This window comes from Sminthopsis crassicaudata, chromosome 6 (assembly GCF_048593235.1).
Source record: "Sminthopsis crassicaudata isolate SCR6 chromosome 6, ASM4859323v1, whole genome shotgun sequence".
NCBI lineage: Eukaryota > Metazoa > Chordata > Mammalia > Dasyuromorphia > Dasyuridae > Sminthopsis > Sminthopsis crassicaudata.
Genome location: NC_133622.1, coordinates 238977200 through 239002098, shown reverse-complemented (window position 1 = coordinate 239002098; position 24899 = coordinate 238977200). Strand labels below are relative to the sequence as shown.

General features: G+C 33.9%; 2 protein-coding genes across 2 annotated transcripts; both read right to left on the bottom strand.

The window, feature by feature from the left end:
- Window positions 1-13518: 13518 nt before the first annotated feature.
- Window positions 13519-14454, bottom strand: LOC141547421 (olfactory receptor 5D18-like). Its single transcript, XM_074275856.1, has one exon. The coding sequence runs from the start codon at window positions 14452-14454 to the stop codon at window positions 13519-13521; it is 936 nt and encodes a 311-aa protein (XP_074131957.1).
- Window positions 14455-22673: 8219 nt separating this feature from the next.
- LOC141547420 (olfactory receptor 5D18-like) lies at window positions 22674-23621 on the bottom strand. Its single transcript, XM_074275855.1, has one exon. The coding sequence runs from the start codon at window positions 23619-23621 to the stop codon at window positions 22674-22676; it is 948 nt and encodes a 315-aa protein (XP_074131956.1).
- Window positions 23622-24899: the final 1278 nt, after the last annotated feature.

Here is a 24899-nt window from a genome sequence, read left to right as displayed (position 1 = left end):
CATTTCTTACAGAACCATAATATTCCATAACATTCATATACCACAATTTATTCAGCCATTCTCCAATTGATGGGCATCCCCTCAGTTTCCAGTTTCTGGCCACCACAAAGAGGGCTGCCATGAACATTTTTGCATATACAGGTCCCTTTCTCTTCTTTAGGATCTCTTTGGGATATAAGCCCAGTAGCAATACTGCTGGATCAAAGGGTATGCACAGATTGATAATTTTTTGAGCATATTTCCAAATTGCTCTCCAGAATGGCTTGATGTATTCACAATTTCACCAAAAATGTATCAGTGGTGTTGTTTTCCACAACATCCCCTCCAACACCAAAGAAGAATTAGAGCTCATTATTGATCACAAAATAGAACATTTGATTATATCAAATTGAAGAGTTTTTGTACAAATAAAACTAATGCAGATAAGATTAAAGGGGAAGCAATAAACTGGGAAAACATTTTTACAGTCAAAGATTTTGATAAAGGCCTCATTAACAAAATATATAGAGAATTGACTCTAATTTATAAGAAATCAATCCATTCTCCAATTGATAAATGGTCAAAGGAATGAATAGATGTTAAGTCCAGGCTAGCTCCTCTGAAGGGCTCAGAATAAGCCCTTGTCCTATGTTGGGCACCAATAATGTAATGTTCTGTTGTCTCTAGATTTGCAATCATTCCCTGAGAGGAGATCTCTTGGGGAGCTTCTGAGGAGGCAGCCTTGGCTTTAGTTCTGTATTGTGTCTTTCAAAGTCTTGAATCTTTTCCTGTCAGAATTTCTCCAGTCAGCTTCAGTCTCTAGCTCTGTCTGAATCCAAAGCCTCCAGTCAGCACGAAGGTAGAATCTCCAATCCTCCTTCCAGAATCCTGGCTCTCTGAATAACCTCGAGCTTTCTGAAGTTTTCCCAGGAAGTCTTTCCCTTGACTCACTCCAGACTGACCCTTCCAGACTCTAACTTCTTCCACACTTCCTCTAGACTCAATGTTGGCTCCTTTTATCCTCCCAGAGAATGGGCTTGTAGGTACTCCCATGGACTTGTTGGAACTTCTTACAGACCAATGAGCAAGCTCCTTTTAAAGATGTAAACTTGTTTAAAGGTTAGAACTAAAGGTGTGAACTCTGAGCTAGAGAATTGTTAAGTACCATACTAAATTAGCCAACTGAGTTAGCACCTAGTAATCCTAACAGACAATTCTGATATGAAGAAATTGAAACTATTTCTAGCCATATGAAAAGATGCTCCAAGACATTATTAATCAGAGAAATGCAAATTAAGACAACTCTGACATACCACTAAACACCTGTCAGATAGGATTGAATGACAGGGTAAGTTTTAAGTTCAACATTACACAGATTATTTTGCTTTTAAAATGCCCAATATATAAAATAATTTAAAATTACATATTGTCCATAACAGGAACATGTTCAAAGGGACAAAAGCAAAAACTATTACTATCAGAATCCCTTTAAATGATGGGTACAACTTTAAGATGACCCAATACAATCAATTAAAATTCATGTAGAATATAGAATATCTTAGTTTGACATAAAAGAACCTTATCAGAATTAACAATTTCTTCATTGTTAAAAAAATGTTAAGTCAACTTCCTCCAATTGGGGAAACAAAATTGTCATGATCAGGGACAAATGGGCAGCTGATCTGTATGTCTTCTTCCCTTCACCTGAAGTAAAGTCCCCTTACTTTAGGGAAATAGCTCTATCAACCTATCAAATCGGATTAAAATACTGCTCTTGGTTTTTGATATCATATTTCTTACACAAGGAGAACATTCATGCACTTAGATAAACATTAAATTGCTGAAGATAGATGAACACCTTGAAATAAATCGCTTTCAGAAAATGTGTGGTTCCAACAAGCTTCTTAGAGCATCTATAGACTTGAAAAATAAAAATAAAACATTCAGTTATTAATATCATGTAACTGTAGACTGTTTCTTTAAACAATATAAGCAATTAATGTTTCTTAATGGCAAGGAGGAGGGGAGCTCCAAAGTGATGTAGTTTGTTAAAAAAAAAAAAAAAAAAAAAAAAACAGCTGCACTCCACTTAGTGGGGAGAAGTAGAGTTAGATTGTCACTTGACAAGGTACCCCTATTTTACTCCATGTAGCAATCCTTCCCAATCTATCATGCTTCCCAAACCTCACTTTTCACAGCTAACCTTTTTAAGGTGCAAAGTCCTCCAGGATCCAATTTGAGAGTCCCTCAAGGGATGTCTCCTTTCCCCTGGCAAATGGCAAATTCCACTAGGAGCTGGCACCTTTCTGTCCAACCTAACCATTTCCCTAATTTCTATTTTCCTCTCTCTTTCTTTCTCCTCCTTTCTCTCTCTCATACCATATTTCCCGTGTTATTCATCATATCTCTCTCTCTCTCTCACTCCTCCCAATTCCAACATATTCTCTCCTTCTCCAACATACTCTCTCCCTTTTTATAACATACTCCCAAATCAATAACCCGTCTCACTACATGCTCCATTTAAACTATTAACTGCTTTTGAAAGTCAATCTTTCTTGTCCCTTGTCTTTAAATTACTTTGTTTAAATTTTAAAGATTTAAAACTTTTAAGATTCACAATTAAATAATTTTGGACCAAATTTCATAAAACTTATATCAAGTAGAGCTGACAAAATTTAAGACATAACTCATAATTTTACAAATTACCCAATATACAATTTATAAAACAACATACCATCTAATTAGGGGGATACAAAGGTGACCTTCGCTAAGGTAAGCTACAGGAACTTTGTTTTAATAACCTATGTTTTGACTTAAAATCAAATAAAATACAGTTTTAAATTCCCAATAATAAAAAAAAAAAAACTTTTACAATCATATCTCACATAACAAATTTCATTAAATTGATTAAACATAGGTTCTTTCTCTCCCTCTAGTCCCATGTGTCCCTGCTGCAGTCAGGGAATGGGGAAGGAAAAGAAAAAGACAATCTTCATGCTCTGCATTATCTTTCTCCAGGAGGCCCCAATTTATTATTTTTTTATTATAACTTCTTTTTTTTTTATTGACAGAACATATGCCTGGGTAATTTTTTACATTATCCCTTGCACTCACATATGTTCCAACTTTTCCCTTTCCTCCCTCCACTCCCTCCCCTAGATGGCAAGCAGTCTAATACATGTTAAATATGTTATAGTATATCCTAACTACAATTTATGTGTGCAGAACCAAACAGTTCTCTTGTTGCACAAGGAGAATTGGATTCAGAAGGTAAAAATAGCCTAGGAAGAAAAACAAAAATGCAAACAGTTTACATTCATTTCCCAGTTTCTTTTTCTGGGTGTAGCTGATCCTGTCCATCATTGATCAATTGGAACTGAATCAGATCTTCTCTTTGTTGAAGATATCCACTTCTATCAGAATACATCCTCATACAGTATTGTTGTTGAAGTGTATAATGATCTCCTGGTTCTGTTCATTTCACTTAGCATCAGTCTCCATCATATATCTTATATTAGCAGATAAGTCTCCAGGAGCTCCCCAATTTAATTGAATTGCTTTGGAATCTTGAAATAGCTAATTGCCAAATTCCCCAATAATTACTCTCAATGGACTTTTCTGCAGTTCCAACTTTGGCCAGAGTTGGAGTCTACAGGAAAAGTCATGCCTTCCTCTTTGAAAAAATTCTAGCTCATAGAAAAGACATGACAAAGATATTCTGCACAAAGACACACAGAAAAAAACTACATGAAAAAGAACCATAACTTCCCCCCACACAACAGACATATCCCATCAAGTTCACTTTATTTTATTTTATTTTATTTTATTTTTATTTTATTTTATTTTATTTTATTTTTTTGCAATGAAGATTGAGTTAGACTGCCCCCTCTCAGAGCATCCAATATCACAGCTTGATCCCTTGTAATACACAAAGTCGATCCCCTGGTGACTCAGCTGATCAAGCTTGGAAGCAGTTACCTAACTTCCAAAGTCAACCACAGAGCACTACTGTGCTGTATCATTAATAGGATCTTTTTTCCTTTATGACCTCATACTGGATCATCCAAGGCTTGATGATTCTGGAGCCCACAACACCTAAGGACAGTCCAAGGATATTAACAGACAGTGCCCCTGTGGATTATTCATGCATAAGTTACCTGACTCACTCTTACCTTGGTTTCTTCATCTTCACAGACTTGTGTGCTTCTGTTTGTATCTGAGTGTCTCTCCTAGGGCCATTCTTCATAGAGAGTGAGGCTGAATCTGATCTCAAGGATGATCAGAGAAAATCCAACCTGGTGGATCTTGAATCAAAATCCCAAATATCTCTCTGGAAAGCTGCAGATCCCAGACGAGCCCCCATAAAGTGTTTTGGTCGAGTGCTAGACCCCTTTTTCATATTAACTAATTAGAGACATCTTCAAGTACAAAGAGAAAGCATTTTTAGTCCCTGCAGGGAGAGGCCCAGCATACCCAGTGCATCCCAGCTTCCCCAAGTGCTCTACCTGACCAGCAGAAAGTAGAACACCCAGTTAAATAGGAAAAGACCTAAGCCTTTTTGTTGGATAGTGTCTGCTTCCTGTGGGTGATGTCACTTCCTGTAACTTCACTAATTTCATGCATGCCAGGGTTCAAGACCTGATCTTCTGGCTCTGGAGAAAGGGATCATGTGACTTAGTCTCAAACTGAGAAAACTTCATCCAATCAGTTCCATTTAGAATGCTGATATATTTTACTGTATGTCATGCTTTACCATTTTTTAACCTTTCTTTTTTTCTTTTTCTTTCTTTTACCTTCTTCCTCTTTCCTCTCCATAAAGAGTATTTGTCAGTAAAAATTCCACTTTGAAAAGTCCTAGGGTATAGACTTGAATTTTAATAATGTTTATCTTTATGTTCACATTTTAAATCTAAATTTTCTCTGCCTTGGGATGTCCATCTTTTATTTATTTGTGCCAAGAATGTTTGTTTGTTTGTTTTAGTTAAAGGTCACATTTTTAATATAAATGCATCTCTTATATTTAATGGTATTCCACTTTTATTTTAAGGTTTTTGTTGGATTTTAATAAGATTTATATTTGCATTGCCACATTCTATTAACTCCCTTTGAATTATTTATTCCTAATTTCCTCTGTGTTTTAGCTTCTTGAGATATCTCTACTTAATATTTTTATACAAGTTATGACTGAGAAAGAAAACTTACCTCAAAGAACAAATTTCTAATGATGACATTTCTATGGTAAGCTTAAATTCAATATTTAAAAGTACCATGTGGATAACAGGGGGAAAAAATGCTATTCAGAATAAGATTTTTAAATAAGCCTTGCTTAAATAAGTTTTAAATGTTTAACTTTTGAGATGATTATAGGACCTCTCTGATCACCATTGATTCATTCAATTAAATTATATTAGACAACATCTATTTAAGAAGACATAAGTGTAATGGTGTTATGCATAGATAAGAAAAATTGCTCTCAAGGATTTTATTATCTAAATCTAGCTCAGAATAGACTAGGATTCAAGAAACAGATAACTACAGATAGGAAGAGGACATTGATATAAAATTTACCTTAAAAGACATTGAAGAGGAAGAATCTTCATCAAGAATATTAGTTGTATGAAAGGGAGCAATGTAGAGGAAAAGTGTTTGAGGAAAGTAAGCCTTGAAATAAGTAGGAGACAGTGTTTAAAGGAAGATATTTTTAGGTCTAAATCCCTACAGACACCACTAATATTCCATAATTGTGTAAGCAAGAAATAGAGTTGAAATGAAAACATATTGAATGATAAAAGTTGAGATTTATTTCTAGGTATGTATTACCAGAGATATCATTAATATGCCATAAAATATGACCAAGAAATAAATTTTGAGTTTGATATAGAATGCTAAAATTCAGATTTATAATTTGTTTAGTAAGCAATCAGATACTATTAATTTTAAGCAGAGAAAGAGAGCACAGCACAGTTGCTTCTTGCCAAAATTATGTACAGTAATTATAAAAGTGGAACTGAAAATAACAATATAATACTGTATGATACAATATTATAATGAGATTTGGACACAAGTAAAATAAACCATAGGCTCCACAAACCATAATTGTTTTCATAGTTATTGAATAATGGATGAAGAGTACTGGATATAAGAATTTTATTTCTTTTTGCTAAATTTTCATAATAGTTGTTTGTTCTCTCTTTTGTGGGTTTTGTTTGACTGACTCTTGATGTTTCACTGAGTCATTTACTTCCATTTATATAATTCTAATTTTTAGTGATTTATTTTTTTGTTAGCTTTTTTTTTATTTCCTTTTGAATTTAGCCAATTGACCTTCAAATGAGTTTTTTTTTTTTTATTGGATTTTTTTTTCCATTTCACAAATCATGTTTTTCAAGGAATTGTTTTCTTTCTCTGATTTGCCAAAACTAATTTTAAGGAGCTATTTTCTTTAGACAATTTCTGTGTTTCCTTTTCCAAAGTTCTCAATTCCTTTCCCATTTTATTTCTAACTCTCTTTTAATTCGTTTTGAATTCTTCCAAGAATGCCTTTTGTGTTGAAGAATAGCTCCTATCACCCTTTGAAATGGTGTTCTCTGGAAACATTTTGCCTTTAGTGTTCTCTTGGTTTGAGATCTCTTCTTCTCTTCCTGATAATAGGTATCTATGGTCAAAGTTCTTTTTGCATTTTACCTCATTTTAGTGCATAAACAGCTGTTATTAAGTACATCTGTTGTATTTAAGGGCCTAATATTTAATATACTCTGATAGAAGCTCTGGTGCAAAGAAATAGATAAAAGCATATGGATATAAATATATACATACATGTATACAGAAATTCATATACACACATATAGTCCCCCTTTTAATGAATCTTCCACCTCTTTTGTGAGCCCTTTGGAATTGAAGGTACTTACAAAAGACAAATACTTCTTCATTGATTTGAATTGCAGAAGAAAGTTTCTATTGAATAATCCCTGGTAAAGACAAAAGGGGGAGGCTATGCCTAAATATATCTTCTCACCAGGACAGGGGACCCTCAACATGAGTTTCTTAGTTCAGAAATTCAATAAGTTATGATGAGTGAAAAAAAGTGTTTCCACGATTATAAAACATCAGCAAAAAATTATAGCTCTCCAACTTCAGGGCAGCAGTGGTTATATACATACCATATGGTGAAAATTCTACTACTTTTCACTGAAAGGGAAAGGAGAATAACATTCTTTCCATGTCATCCCCTGTGTAAATTGAAGCAAAGAATTAATCTCTTATAGAGTGTGAGGAATTAAGCTTGGGAATTTAGAGGAAGATTTTACATCTGCCTCTAAGGCTCTTGGGAATTAGGCTCTAGAGAATAATCTCTAACTTTTTTTTTCTTTTTTTCCCCTCTCTATGAGCAACAATACAAGGCATTAGAGGGAACCTTGTCTCTCTTGTGTTGACTTTTCTGAGATGCACTTTTCTTGAAATACCAGTGGTATTTTCTGCTTAGATAATTATTTTGTATTAATCCTATGATGATTTGGTTAATATCTACATTTGAAATGTCAAATTAGAAAATTTCAAGCATCATTCAATAGTAGTAGATCATTCAATGTTTTTTCCTCTATCACATAGGATGATAGCTTCCCTGTGTAACCATTCATGAATTAAGCAACATTGGAGTTGAGAAATTTTATTATTTCTTTATTTTGTGTATTGACATGAACCCTCCCCCCCTCAAGAGTAATGTCAAGGACTAGCCTATAATAGAAAGAAGTCTTTGATTGAATAGAATTGCAAATAACAAAAACAAAATAATTTTAGTTTTGTGACTCCTTAAAATCTTAAGGTCTTTGCTCTTGTAACATCAGCCATTTTTTTCAGAAAAGTCACTTCTTCTGCAGGAACTTTTTCAGGAAGTCTTGCAGATACTTCTCTTCTTGAGAGATTTCCTTTGCTATGTCTAAAATTCTTTCCAAGAAAGAACCAGAAGGATATATGTGAAATATCAATAGGATCATGACAGCTTATTTTGAATCAACAGTGTACTATTTGTCCGTGGATGCCTAGAACAAATGTCATCATGTTTCTATATATAATTTTCCCAAAATAATATTATAAGCAATTATTATTATTTGTCTATTTTCTTATTCTCATCAAATGACCTGATTCATAAAAGTGCACTTTTATAAAATCATCTTGAGAATATACAGTAGATAAATATACATACATATATATAATGTATGTATGTATATGTATGTATATATATATATATCTATATATCTTTATATAATGGCATTATGTTGTTTTTTTTTTTTTTTTTCTGGCTCTGAATAAGCTATTGATGGGGTTCTAGTGGCAATCAGAGAGTTGTGGAAATCCCCTTTTGACTAGAGGTAGAGGTCCTTCATGAAAGAATTCATGAACCCAAAATATTAATGGCAAAAATGGAGATTTATTACTGAATGAGAAGTCAGTTTTGCTAAGAGACTGACTTCCTCAGTGACAGAGAAAAATAAAAGGTGTTTCTCACTAAGGAGGGTCTCTCCACAGTGAGCAGAAGACTTGGCAGGTACTGCTTTGGACTTTCTGCAAGGATCAGGAGTTTATAAATACCCTTTATAGAAAATGTGAGGCTCAGATTTCAGGTTGAAATGAAAGTCAAAGTACCCAGGCCTAGATGCTTATCAATATCTGGCCTAGGTCTCCAGTTGAATGAAAAATCACTTTGGAGATTTGAAAGAATTTGGAATTTCCTGGAAAGCTTCTGGCATCCCCATAAAATCAATGGGCTAATTTGCCTTAGAAAGGCCCAGTGGAATGAACACTTAACTTGTCTGGGGAGATATGGCCTGAGACTCCAATGTCCCTTCTTACAGATCAAAAGAGAACAGAGTTTCAGAGTGTTCATTTTACAAATGAAAGGGGAACATATTTTCAGAGTGATAATTTTAAAGGGAACACAGTTTCACACCCCCTTCATCATGAAACTTTTCTAGTTCATAACAAAGCTCAGAATGTCCAGAAACCTAGAAAAAAATTCATATTTTTGGAAGGTGAGTCTGAGGAAAAGACTATACAGCATACTTGTATCTAGGAAATTTTGGATAAATGCTTTAAATAATTTCTACTGAATTATTTCCATAAGCCAAAGGTAGATATGGTATTAGGCAAATTTGATTTCTCATATTTCCCCATCATGGAACAGAATATTTTTGATGCCATGAAGGACAATTCACTATAGTTATTTTAGGGTTGTCACAATTTATTTATTTACAAACAAGAATGCAAATGATATCATAATTGATGATAGGGAAAATTTGTCTAGAGTGTGCACTGAATGGTATAGATAACCTCTATTATACTTGCTCCTTGGCTCTCACTCAACAGATTTGACAATATATAAGAAAAGTTGTGACATTATTCTGTTATATTGTCATGCTGGAGAAACTGAGGCAAGATAGAGATTAGGGTATTTAATAATTTATTAAATGGGAGAGATTTACTGGGAGGAGAGATTTACTGAGACCAAATGGTTCCATGGTTTGGTCCCAGGGCTTAATGTGACTATTATCTCCAAGAATCCAGCAAACAATGTGAGTTCTCAATGACCTATATACACATGACTCAGTCTCAGGTGGTAGATTGAGGCAGGGGTGAAGTCAGGGTGCTGAGAGCAAGAATGGGACTCTGACAGGGTGGGATGAGCTTCTGGAGATGAGATGTCATAATAGGGGGAGGCATCCCTGACATGGGGAGAGGCATCTTGATAAGACCTTATCTGACATTCTGGTAGCTTGGGATGGGAAGAGGCATTCTGATATTCTAAAACATAAAATCTCTTTTCCTTATCAAATATTCTGTTAAAAAGAGAGGGGAGGTTTTGCAAGACTGAGCTTTGAGAAACAGAGAAACTGAATCAGGACTGGGTCAGGATAATTAGAAAAACTGAGAAGTGTGGCATAACAATATTCATAACATAAATATATATAAAGAAGTCTCATCCCCCCCCCCTCCCCACCTTTGACCTTTTATCCAGTGTTTGGGAGAGTCCAAGCTTACACTTTAAACAAGAAAATATATCCCAGAAACAAAAGAATAAATTGCTTTTAAAAGAAGTACTTAAATGCTAATTTTGGTCCATTGGTAATCCCGAACCTAGGAAGTCTTAGGATTCATTTTTAATAACACTATGAAACACTGATCATAATATTTGTGAACACCCAGCATGACCATCCCTTGTGCCAACAGCATTTCCAATAGAATACAAGTTCTCCATTCCCATGAAAATATAATTTGGAGAATAGTGAAAGGATAATTACTGAAGTTGTAGAAAAGAAAGTTGTTGATACAAAGTTCCTTGATCTATCAAATCATTTGATGTCAATATCTGATATGATTTTAATAGGGAAATACATTAAGATGATGTTTTAGCATCTGTGTTTTCATTGAAATTTACTATGGATTGCCATTGATCATAACAATGACTGGTCAAAATAACCCATAAAAATTAATTCTGAGAATTCCAAAGTTTATGGAACAATGAATATTTTCGACTGTTTTGTAGGTGGGTGGGTGTCTGTATACAGTGTATTCCACTTAGTGCTCTATTTCGTAGTACTAGATAGATTAGATGATTGCCACTTTTTTTTTTTTCCCCCATCTGCTCGGTATTAAATGAGTGAAGACCCTTTTGGCAATATGGTCTTCACCTATGCCCTAATTATAACTTGAGAATTTTGCTATAACATGTTGAGCTATGGCTAAAAAGCTAAAGTTGTTTCCATTGTCTTGAATGAATATTCCCCTCCTGTTTCCCACCAACTCAAAATTAGCATTTAAGTACTTCTTTTAAAAGCAATTTATTCTTTTGTTTCTGGGATATATTTTCTTGTTTAAAGTGTAAGCTTGGACTCTCCCAAACACTGGGATAAAAGGTCAAAGGTGGGGAGGGGGGGGATGAGACTTCTGTTCTATTTAGTCTTGTATTTTGCAGTTTATGCTTTGCACTCCTTTCCTCAAAAACCTTGTCAGATGGGAGATGCCTTTTTCCCCCAAGATCCTAATAAATCCTTTTTTACTTTCTGTGAGTGCTTTTGTGGTTACTATTGTCCCACAGACATCTGATACCATTTCATTGTTTTTCCAATTATATGAAAACATAATTTTCAACATTTATTTTTAGAAGATTTTGATTCCTACTTTTTTCCTCCTCCATCCCTCTCTTCCCTCTTCCCCAAGATAAGTAGAAATCAAATATAGGTTACACATGTATAATCATATTAAAGACATTTCCAAAATTATAAAGTTATGAAAAAATATCAGAATAAAAGGGAAAAACCACAAGCATAAAAAGTGCAAATAGTATATTTCAACTTGAATTCAGACTCCATTATTCTTTCTCTGGATGTGAATAGTACTTTCACTCATGAGTTTTTTGGAATGGGCTTAGATCATTGCATTTCAGAGAAAAGCAAAATCTATCACAGTTGAGATGATTATGATTTTATATTATCATTTGAAATCTGGAATTGCTATTGCATTATGTTCTTAAGCATTTTTTTCATTAGTTCCCTTCAGCTTTTTTCCTCTTATTTTTCCAGATCAATTATGTTATTATTTGTTCTACCTCTATAAAATAAAGTTTTAGTAGTTTGGGTATGACCCTGAAGAATAATTGAATTTAGGCAGAATTTACATGATTATTATATTTACTCAGCCTTCCCATAAGCAAATGATATTTTTTCCAGTTGTTCAGATCTGACTTCATTTGTTTCAAAAAGTTTTATAATTATATTCCTATATTTCCTGGATTTGTCCTGGACGGTAAACTGCCAAATACTTTATATAGCCTTCAGTTATGTACACAAAATTACTCTTTCTATCTCTTGCTGCTGAATTTTGTTAGTAACATTTATAAATGCTGATGATTAATGTGAGTTTCTTTTGTATCCTTCAACTTTGAACTTTTTCATGTAGATGTTTGATTCTCTATGTTTCTTCATGTATCATCCATAAAAAGTACCCATTTGTACTTCAAATAGTTTTTCTTCTCTTCTTTTTATACCTAAATTTTCTGCATAACCTTGAATAATTGTGGTAGTAATTTCACCACTGATGTTATTGGGAAGGGCATTAACTTGTCCCAATTTAAAATAATGCTAGCTGATGATTTTTTTAGCTTTTCATTCCTATGCTTTCTAGGGTTATTAATAGGAATGGGTGTGTGCAGTATTTTGTCTGAAGCTTTTTCAGCTTCTACTGGAATACTCACATGATTTATGTTGTTTTTTTTATTGATATGATAAGTTATGCTGATATCTTTTCTATGATTGAACCAATTCCTAATTTTTGGAATATATCCTATGTAATCATAGATTATGATCCTTTTCAATATATAGCCCTGGGCTCCTTACTAGTATTTTATTAATTTTTTTTGTAAAAATCTTCATTAGGGTAAAAGATATAAAGTTTTCTTTGTTTTAGCTCTTGGTTTGAATAAGTTTATTTTATGCCCAAATTTTAGAAGACCGATTTTGGTATGAAGCCACTATTATCCTATTAAGTTAGCATTTTGTTTTGTTTTGTGGGAGTGATATGTATTTGACTGTTTTTGTTGTTGTTAATTTGTTTTTTTGTTTGTTTTGTATTTCTTTTATTGAAGTATTTTTTTTATGTTTGATATAGTTACTTCTTCCTTTAGACATGAATTCATAAATCTCTCCTGAGTAGTAATCAAATCTTTAAGATGAGATAAATACTATATTACTGTTAATGAATTAATATATTAAATAAATATCCTAATTAATACTCTCAGATTATGCCAACCAGTAAGCACCAAAATTTTAGGATGAAACCATGTTGTTGTTGGTGCTGATGTACTATAAGCATCTGATCACTGGGGTAGGAGTAGACTTTGGTTGGAAAAACCCTGAATCTCAAACCCCTCCTGAAGTTTGGGACCAACCCCACCCTCCTGTTGCTAGGGGAAATTCCCATGGTGATCTCCACCTAAAATTCAATTGGAGATCTTGGTCTGAGGCACAATCACCACCCTTTATTGCATTGAAAATTACTCCTTAATTACTCTTTAGCCCCAAACCATAGAAGGCTAAAAACAAACAAACAAACAAACAAACAAACAAACTCTTTACTCCATACCTTTGCTAATTTCCTATCAGGATTTGGCCCACTGGGAAGTTGCTTTTCAATATAATAAATGTGTTTTTTTTCCCAAAACTTTCCTTGTACATTGGGACTGCAAATTATTTTGCAAAAGCTGGCCTGGGGCTTCCATTGCTGTTAGGGTATGTCTCACCCCTCATTTCTCACACTTCAACACTGCTGTTGTTTTCTCTATTAGTTATGTCCTACTCATTCTCACCACATTTAAAGTTTTCTTGCCAAAGATCCGGGAGTACTTTAATCTTTCCTTTTCCAGCTCATTTTACAAATAAGAAAACTATGGAGAACAGTAAGTGACTTGCTCAGGGTCACACAATTAGTCTGAGGCACCATTTGTACTAAACACTTCCTGACTCCAAAGTCAACACTCTAACCATTGAACTACCCAACTGGCAGTTCCATTAATTTCCTGATAGTCTCTTTCACAACTTTATTTCTCAAACTGTATATTAGGGGGTTCAGCATGGGGATCACCACTGTATAAAACACAGTGCTTACTCTCACTAGAAGCCATGAACCTTTGGAACTGGGCACACAGTACAGGAAGAGGATGGTTCCAAAGAAAATAGTAACACCTGTCAGGTGGGAGGCACAAGTAGAGAAAGCTTTGTGTCTCCCACTAGAAGAATTCATCTTCAGAATAGTAATAAAAATAAAGAGATATGATGTGAGTACAATAATAACCGTGAAAAACGTATTGAAATTGGCAAGTATAAAAAAGATTGTCTCTGTTACATGTTTATCAGAGATGGAAACAGAAAGTAATGCAGAATACTCACAGAGAAAATTATTAATGATGTTGCTTCCAGAAAATGACAAAATAAGAAGTGAGTAGATGAATATGCTAGAAGATATTATGCCCCATATATAAACACCTGTCAGCAACAGAGCACATCGTTTCTGGGACATGACAACTATATATCGCAAGGGATTGCAAATTGCCACAAAGCGGTCATAGGCCATCACTGCTAATAAGAATGCCTCTGTAACCACACAGATGGCAGCAAAAGAATATTGTGTGATACAGAGAGCAAAAGACATGCTTCTGTCTTCCATAACCAAGATTTGTAACAATTTGGGTGTAATTGTAGTAGAGTAACAAAAATCTAAAAAAGACAAATGACTAAGGAAAAAGTACATGGGAGTATGAAGTTTGGGGTTAATCCTAATGATTATAATCATGCCCAAATTTCCTACTACTGTAATGATATAGATCACCAGGAATACCAGGAACAGAGGAATTTGGAGATCTGGGTAATCAGAGAACCCTAAAAGGATGAAGATGATATCACTCTTGTTTCGATCAGCATTGTCCATGGTTCCTATTGAAGAAAATGATAGAATACCAGCATTTTAGCAAAGTTAGAAGTGATCTCAATGACCTTATATTCCAAACCCAAATTGAAAAATGTTGTCAGTTAATTCAGTTAATCAGGAGTCACTTTAATAAACACTCATTAAGCACTTATCATATGCCTACCTTATGTACTTAGAACATCAAGAAAGCTGGAAGACAAGTCTTGCTCCCACAGAGTTCAAAATCTAAATGAAGAAAAATCATGTAAACAAATATTTATAAATGACATATTTCTGGAATAAATTGGGGTGGGAGGATCCACCAAAGAGAAAATACTGGAACTGATTGCAAATGATGTACACTTCTTTTAGGCTATGCCTTTATAGCAGGGATTTGAAGGAACTAGGAATCATACTTGAAATTTTATCACATAGCCTTTGTTTGAAGGCTTTTAAAGAGGGAGGGTAGTCATTTTTCCTGAAAGCATCCCATGTGACTTGAATAGCTTAACTGGGATGCACCCAAATCCATACTAAACCTACATTTTCCTCTCTGTATTTCTATTTCCCATTTCTTGGATTCTTTTCTGGGATTAATATCTCTAACACAGTGGGCATATAATTTTTCTATGGCAAATTAAAGAGGAGCTAACTGAACTCTCCCCCAAACCACTCCAAATTCTTTTAAATAATGACTCCAAAGATATTTCAGAGCATCAGAACATCCCAAGTGATGGAGTGCAACATTTTCCAACCCAAGTCAATTTAGAAGGGCAGCAGGAAAGGTCTATGGCACCAGAATGGGTGTCCAGCACATTGTCTCACTCCCAGCTTCCAGTCCTAACCCCAGAACCTAGGGATCAGCAAAAAAACTGGCAGTTTAGAGATGTGACAGCCCAGAGATACTAAAAATGACTTAGAAAGTCAGAAGGAAAGATTTGTCAGTAGGGTGAGAGGAACTTGAGAAAGTAGCATATCAGGAAAAGACATGGGCAGTGGTGGTGACAAGTTGTGGAGACCTCAGCTCGCAAGAGGTTTCTAGGACTGAGAAAAAACTATCTTGCTTTAGCATACTAGATCTTATAGCTACTGTGGGGTGAGGATACTCCTAACAGTTCTAAGACAGAAAAGAGTGCTTGTAGTCCCTAGAAAGAGCTTTGAAAAGCTTGGGTTAGTGCATCCTCCCCCCTGGATATAAAACCCTACTTTAACAAAGAGTTAAAAGCCAAGTAATAGACTAACAAAATGAGCAGACAACACATAATTTTTCCTAAAACATATATATGAGCTTGTATTGTTAAATTTCCAAAGATTCCATTGTATTTGAACAATGGAACTTCTTTTTTTTGGTATTGAAAAATGTTCTTAACAAGACTCTAAAATAAATGTCTAGCTTTATATATAATGTTCTTCATGCACTCTGTTGCCCAATTCAAATTGCCTTCTTACTATTACATCAGATTGTTTTTCTCTAAACTTTTTATTTGCAGTGCCTAGCCACCAAAACACACTTATTTGTAATTATATTTTTTCTGTAATATTGTAATAACTTCAGTGATGTCTCCCCTAATAGAACAAAATCTCCTTGAAGACAAGGCTTGTTTATTTTTTTCTTCTCCTCATCTTTTTATGTCAAACCCCCAGCATAGTATTTGATATGGATGCATATTTATTGGTTAATTGACTGTCTTGATGTGTCATCACCCCCTTTCTTATGTCTACTTCTATAAGACAAAAATATCCAGGCACTTCAAGTAATTTTCTATATACAGGAATTTGACATATGTTTGGATCCTGGCTATGATATGATAGATTATCTGGCAATCATTGCCCTTTTTAAAATATAACACCCTCAATTGAAGGTAATATTCTATAAAGTCATACTGGAGAATACAACATTATACTCCTCTTGGCAGTCAAGTTTCATAGTAAATGGAGTTATAACCCTGGAATTAGGATGACTCATTTTCCTGAATATAAAATCCAGCCTCCTTATGAGCTGTGTGACTCTGAACAATTCTTTGCCTTTGTTTGCTTCAGTTTTCTTATCTGCAAAATGGGAAAAATAATAGCATCTTCCTCTCAGGCTTCTTGTGAGGACTAAATGAAATAATATTTCAAAATCTTTTAGCACAGTGCCTGACACACAATAGGGACTATATAATTATTGATTTCATTAACCAGCATTTGTTGTATTATATGGCCTATATTTAGAATCCTCTGATAGAAAGCCACAAATGTGAGTGTATTATGCATAGATAGATATATTATATCTAATACATATGTATTACATGCACAAAAGATATATAATATATAATTATATACACATATTTATATAAATTTATATATTTGTACATTTATATGATTTAATATATGTTTATGTATTAAATATATTTTCTCTTTTATCTATACTTTTCTATTTACTTATTTATAATCTTTTAATGTATCTTCCACAGCCTTTGCTTAAAACCCTTTAAATAGAAGGTACTTACAGATAATAAACACTTCTTCAATTGGCTTGAATTGCAGAGGGAATTGCAGAGATACTGAATAGTACTTGACAAAGATATAGGAGAAGGAATGCCCAATGATATCTGCTCAGTAGAAGGTAGGAGATTGTGTATGTTTTGTTCCTTAGTTTAGAGATTTCATAAGTAATGGGCTTGGTGAAAAAATAATTTTAATGTTTTAAAAAATCCTCAGAAAAGTATAACTTAGGATATCAGTGGTTATATACAGTCTGACAAGACCAAATCTCTAGTCCTTTTTATCTAAGGGGAAAAAAGAATTAAATTTTTCCATGCCATCCCTTGAGAGACTAAAGCAAAGAAATGAGACATGTTTCTTCCTCATGAGTGTGAGGAAGCTGAATCTGGGAATTGAGGGCAATATTTAACATCTGCCTCTAAGTCTTTTGAGATGTGGACCCTAGAGATTGATCTTTAATATATCATGCCCATGGGTAAAGATACAATGCATTAGAAGAAAACTTGTGTCTCCTTTGTCATCTTCTCTGATTTGGAATTTTTTTTTTTATTTATCAATAGTATTTTCTGCTTATAAACTTATTTTGAATTTATCCTATTATGATCTGTTTATCATTATAATGTTTTATCTAGAGATATAGTTTCTGGGTAATCATTTTATGAAAAATGCTATCATGACAATTAATTTTGATAAGTTTACAAGTAATGAGAGTGATTATAACAAAAAGTAGACAATATTGCACTGAGGGTCTTCAGGTATATGACCCTGAGATTATAAATTCTGTCAAATAGACATTAATTTGCATATCACTTGTCAGACAAGAGGCTGAATCATCATTTTTCCAAATCTGTCTGAACAAACAAATGAGCAGGAACTTACTCCTTTACCCAAACTTTGAATTTCTTTGATTTGATTAAAATTTAGCCTGGGTAAGTTATTGCCCCAACTTTTCTGGTTTGTTTCTGGATGACAATGTAGAAAAATAAAAAAATAAAAAAAAATTGGTCCTAATTCAATAATTAAGGATTTGATGAAGAGAGAAGTAATCTGTTCTCTACCTTTGAATATCTACATCTGAATATCCATGATCCAAGGATCATGCAAAAACTAAGTAATTATTAACCTATAAATTAATACCTAATAGGTTAAAGCCTAATAGGTAGTCATTATAAGCAGTGATCCTTCCTACCCCACACTTAAAATAGGTGTTTCCTTATGTACCTATGTGTGAGTTGGCCAACATTGGGATTGGATAGCATAATTATTTCATTAATTCATGCATTGACAGGAACTCTCTAAAATGTTAAGCCCTACTTCCGAAACAGAGGAAAGTCAAGGACCAGACTATCATAGAAAAGAAGGCTCTGATTCAGTAGAATTGTATAATAAAACTTGGCCCTTGCCACTCCCTAGTTCATAGCTCTGCTCTTAGCTACCAGTTGATTTTTTTCCAGAAATGCCTTTGCTTAGCAGGAATCTTTCATTAAGGTCTTATATCTGCTTACTCTCTGGAGACATTTTCTTTTCAAGTCTTCTACCCATTATCATGAATGAATCAGGTATATATGCATAAAGTAAAAGACAGGGCCATAATAGATTATTTTGATTCAAAACAAATGGTCAAATACAATTTGATTAACTTTATCCCATGTAGTTTTTTTTTCAGTTGACAGAACACTTATAATTATGATAACTGTAGGAGAGAGAGAGTAGTTTGAAAAAAGAGTTCTAAATTATTTTTCCAGAGACTTAATTTTGAATTCTACCTTGACATGTATAGATGTGTGTTATGGGCCAGAATTCTGAACTTGAAACAAAGGATTCTTACAAGGTGCTAAGTCAGTAGAACTGATAGAGACAATGGTTATTTAGTTTAGCATAGTTCAGTATGGTAAATTTAATCTTACAACAAATAATGGTTTACTAATGATATAATGATTAGTTTATAATGAGTGTACATCATATAAGCTAGAAGCCTCAGCCAGGTAGATTGAGAGATTTGGAGAAATTCAGAGGTTAGAGAAGACAGGTGGGAGCTCAAGTTCTTAGAACCAAGGAGAGAGGTAGGCTTTTAAGAAAGCTAACCAGGCCCCAGGAACAAATACTATAATCTTTCTAGCCTTTATTTTTTCAGAGTAATATAACAAGCTTTTATAATTATTTCCTTTTTTCTTGTCTCATCATTTGTGCTGTTCCATAAAAGTCCATTTTCGTAAAATCACCGTGAGAACATAGAATAGAAAAATATGCAATGGCATAATGCTTTTACTTGACTCAAAATAAGTTTTGAAACCTTTAAATTTCATAACAATGCTCAAAATGTTCATAAACCTAGGAAAAGTTCATATTTTTGAATTAGAAAAGTGAATCTGAGGAGAAGGCTATGAAATAAATGTGTAAAGGACTGAAAATGTAATAGGTGTACTTGAATCTGAGAATGCAGAGCACTTAAGGCTAATTACCTATTCCATGTGAGACAATGGCTTTATTAGCATATATTTGGATCATGGCTCTTCTCACTTTTGTGCTTGCTGAATGGTAGTAAGATAATCATTTGCAAGGATTGGGGTGATGGGGTGAGAGAAAGGGGAGTGATTTGGTGGCAGGAGGAGGAAGAGAGAGGACTCCAGAAGACACTTTTGGCAAACCTCATGGCAGTTTGCCTGCCTCTTTCATTTCTCCCCCTAAAGCCTAAGGACTTTAATTTATCCTGACTCTGGCTGACCCTGAAGTCTTCCAGGGAGCTAGATTATACTCTACAAACATGCATCCAGGGACTTATAGGCAAATGGTTTAAAAATCTCTATTAAATTATTCCTCATGCACCAAAGTTATGTCGTCAGAAGGAACTTGATGTCTCCTGTTTCTATTTCATGTAACGGAATTTCCCTGATGTCACAAATAATAATTCATTAACATTCCTTTAAAGTTGCCTACAATTTCCTTTATAAACAACAATTTAGAATGTCACAATAGTTGATTAAAAAAACAAATAAATAAAGCTTAATTATTTGTCCAGACTATGCTAGGAGTGGAAGATAATCTATGCCTCTCCACAGACTCAACGGCATACAAGGATTGTTGTGATATAGTTTTGTGATATTTGTGATCTCAAACAAAGGCACTATATCATAAGGGTTCCACTGGTAATATTGAGCCCAGGAAGTCTTAGAACTCATGACTCAAACATGGATATTTTAGAACCTAGTGTTTCTAAAAATCCTGCACCATACCTTGTGCCAAGAGTATTTCCTATAGAATATTTGTTCTCCATCCCTGTGGTGATACAGGCTGACCACTGCATAGCAGATTACTGCAAAGACAGCTACTTAAGACATAGACAAAAACGTCCTTAGTTTAAAATTTCTAGGCCTATCAAATATTAAATGTCATTAACAAATATGATTTTATCAGGGGGAATTATATTAAAATGCGGTGTAAGTATTGCTCTTGTCACTGCAACTTAAGGACTATAGAAATTGGAAGCTTATTTGCCTTTCATCCTAACAGTGACTAGTCAAAATCACTATAAAATAGTGTTCCCAAGTTCACTGAACAATAAGTATCTACCAATGTTTCTTGCTTTCCCAATCAATTCCACAAATCCACCATTTTATTTTTAATTAATGCAAATAGGCTTGATGATTACCACTTTATATTATTGTCTGAGAACTAATACTGCTAGACCACATTCTTTTGAGCTTTTCCCCCCATTAATCCCTTTCATATTCTTGATGTTTTGTTCTTTCAGATGAATTACATTATTATTTTTTAGTTCTATAATTTTTTTACTGGTTTGATAGGTATGCCACTAAAAAAATAAATCACTTTGTGCAGAATTTTCATTATCATTATTTTTTTTTCAGCCTACCCATTGACAATGAATGTTTTTCCAGTTATTTAAATCTATCTTTATTTGTGTGAAAGTGTTTTATAATTAGGTCATGTAGTTCCTGAGTTTGTCCTGGTAAGTAAATTGCCAAGTACTTTATATTGTCTAGAGTTATTTTAAATGGGATTTCTCTTTCAATCTCTTGCTCCTAGGCTTTGATGGAAATGTATATGAGTTCGTTGTGTATTCATCAACTTTGATAAAGTCCTTAATTTTTTTCATATGGATTTTAAGTTGATTCCCTAGGATTGTCCATGTATCATGTTAAAAGAATGATAGTTTTGTTTTCTCATTTTCTATTCTGTAATGTTCTCTTCTCTAAAATGTAGTCATTCTCTGGAAGCAGGTTTCTTGGGGAGCTTCTAGAGGCAGCCTTAGTTTCAGTTCAGTTTTAATAAATACTTCAAATGCAGCCAGGAGCTAAAAGTTCAGATCCTTTATTGTCTCTTTCAAAATAGCTTGGTTAGCTTTGTTTGAGGCCTATCTCTTGGTTCCTACAACTCTTGCCACTAGTCTTTTGTCTCTGCCAGCTTCAGCCTCTTGTCCTCCAAATGTCTCCAGCCAGCACAAAGGTGGAAGTTAGAATGAATCTGACTCTGCCTCCAAGAGAAAGTGGGCTATGGGTTTCTTCTTATATATGCCCTCTTAAAGGTGTGAACTCCTTTAAAGGTGTGAACTAAGTACATAAGCATTAGCACCTTGTTTCAAGTTCTGGACCATAACACTATTCCAATTAGCTAAATTTCTTTTCCTTTTCTTGTAGCTATAACTAACATTCCTTTATAATATTGAATAATTGCAGTAATAATGGTCACCCTTATGTCACCTCTGATCTTAGTGGGAAAACTTTCAGGTTATCTCCATTACAGATAATGCTTGTGAATGATTTTTATGAATTATCATTTTAAGGAAAACTCTCTTTATTCCTATGTTATCTAGAATTTTTCAGAGGAATGAGTGATTCAATTTATCTAATTTTTTTCAGGATCTATTGGTATAATTGGTTCTGATATTTATGTGGTCAATTTTGATGATGGTTTTCCTAAAACTGAATTAATCCTGTGTGTTTGGTATAAATCCTACATACTCATAGAATATGATCCTTTTCGAATATTGGCCTACTCTTCTTCCCAGTGTTTTCTTTAAAAATTTTTGCATGAATATTTATTAGGCAAGTAGATATATAAATTTATTTCTTTGTTTTAGCTCTTCTTTAGTTGAAGAAATTAATTTTACTCCAGAATTTTAGAATATTGACTTTGGTATGAAGCCACAATTATGCTATTAAATGATGTGCAAGAGATTTTGTTTTGTTTTCTTGAGGGAATATTTGATTGTGTTGTTGTTGTTGGTGGTTGTTTTTGTTGTTGTTGTTGTTGTTGTTGTTGTTGTTGTTGTTTTTTGCCTTTCTTTTCTTGAATGAATCATTTTCATGTTATATGATTGCTTCTTAATTTGGGGGTAGATTAATAGATCTCTCAGGGATATGACAGTAGCCAAATTTGAACACAAGTTAAGAACTGCATTCCAATTAAATGTTAAGGATTGAATATATTTAGTAAATATGCCCACTAATTTTCCCATATTACAACAACCAAAAAATGAATCATCAGTACCCACATTTTCCAAGTATAAACATGTTGTTGTTACTGTTGCTTTGTTGAATAGTCATGCCTGACTCTTTGTGAATGCATTTAGGATTTTCTTGGCAAAGATGCTGGAGTAGGTTTCTATTGCATTATCCAGCTTATTTTGCAGATTAGAAAACTGAGGCAAACATGATTAAGTGACTTGCCATGATCACACAGATAGTCTGAAGCCTCATTTAAACTAAAAGCTTCCTGACTTCAGGGCCAACACTCTATCCACTGCACCACTTAATTGGCAGTTCAATTAATTTCTTGATAGTTTCTTTCACATCTTTATTCCTTAAACTATATATTAAGGGGTTCAGCATGGGGATCACCACTGTATAAAACACAGTGCTTACTCTCACTAGAAGCCATGAACCTTTGGAACTGGGCACACAGTAGAGGAAGAGGATGGTTCCAAAAAAAATGGTAACACCTGTCAGGTGGGAGGCACAAGTGGAGAACGCTTTGTACCTCCCACTGGCTGAATTCATCTTCAGGATAGTAATAAAAATAAAAAAATAGGATGTGAGCACAATTGCAAGGGTGAAAAATGTATTGAAATTGGCAAGGATAAAAAAGATTATCTGTATAACATAATTATCAGAGATGGAGACAGAAATTATTGCAGAATATTCACAGAGAAAATTATTAATGACATTAATCCCAGCAAATGACCTTATAAGGAGAGAGTAGACAAATACACTAGTAGAAAATATGCCCCATGTATAAACTCCTGTCATCATCAGGACACAGCGTTTCTGGGACATGACAACTATATATAGCAAGGGATTGCAAATTGCCACAAAGCGGTCATAGGCCATCACTGCTAATAAAAATACCTCTGTGACCACACACATGACAGCAAAAGAATATTGTGTGATACAAGGAACAAAAGAGATGCTTCTGTCTTCCACAACCAAGATTTCTAATAATTTGGGTGTAGTTATTGTAGAGTAACAGAAATCTAAAAAAGACAAATGACTAAGGAAAAAGTACATGGGAGTATGCAGTTTGGGATTAATTCTGATGATTATAATCATGCCCAAGTTTCCTACTACAGTAATAATATAGATCACAAGGAATACCAGGAACAGAGGAATCTGGAGATCTGGGTAATCAGAGAATCCTAAAAGGATGAACATGACATCACTCTCGTTTCGGTCAGCATTGCCCATGGTTCCTATTAGAGAAAATTATAGAATACCAGTATTTTAGCAAAGTTAGAAGTTATCTTAATGGCTCTATATTCTAAACCCAAATTGAAAACTAATGTCAGTAGCTTCAGTTAATCTAGAGTAAGTCTAAGAAACACTTATTAAGTACTTACCATATGCTTGTCCTATGTACTTAGAACACAAAGAAAGATGTTCAGAGTTCAAAAATCTAAAGGAAGAAAAAATCATGTAAATAAATATTTATAAATGACCTATTTACAGAATAAATTGAAAAAAAAATGCTGAAGAGAAGATATTGGAATTGATTGCAACTGATAGAGATTTCTTGTAGGCTGTGGCTTTATAGCAAGTACTTAGAGGAAACCAGGACTCAAACTTAACAGTTTATGAACCTACCCTTTGTTTAAAGATTTTCAAGTAGGGAGGGAGCTTATTTTTCTTGGAAGCATCCCATTTTACTTGAATAGCTTAAGTAGAATGATCTAGTTCTTGTATTCTTTTCTGGAATCTTTTTCACAGCAATTATATAATTTTCCTAAAACATATATATGAACCTGTGTTCCCCAATCTCCAAATTTTATATTGTTTTTGTACACTAATTCCAACTTCTTTCTATAGTATTTAAAGATTTTCATAATGAGACTCTAGCATAAATTTCTTGCTTTAAATACAATATTCCTCTTCATGCACTCTATTGTTTAATTAAACTTGCCTTCTTACTATCCTCAGAAGGAATTGCATCTCTTGTCTCCAAAACTTGATTTCCTCTTCCCTATCACTAAAATACACTAGTTTTATAGTTGTATTCTTTGCTGTAATGATGAACTTGAATAATATCTCCCCTATTAGAAGAAAATCCCCTTAAAGACAGGGTATGTTCATTTTCTCCCTTCTTATCTATACATATCAAAGATCCACAGAGAATTTGAGTGGTAGAAGTTGGTGCCGGAAAATTTATTGTTTGATTGACTAATTTGATATGCCTTCAAATCACCCTTTCCTTTGTATGAATATTTCTCTAAAGTAGCTATACCAAGTTATTTTAATTGATAAACAGAAATTTAATGTGTTTTTGTAGACAGTCTATGATGTATGGTAGACTATTTGCCAATGGATATCCTTTGTAAAAGGTGTCACCCTAAATTGAAGACAGTATTTTTTTCCCCACAGTTGTACTGGACACAACAACACAGCTATATGCTCCTTGAGTAGGCATGTGCCACAGTAGATGGAACTATGAGCCTGGATCAGAAAGACTCAATTTTCTTATAAAAATCC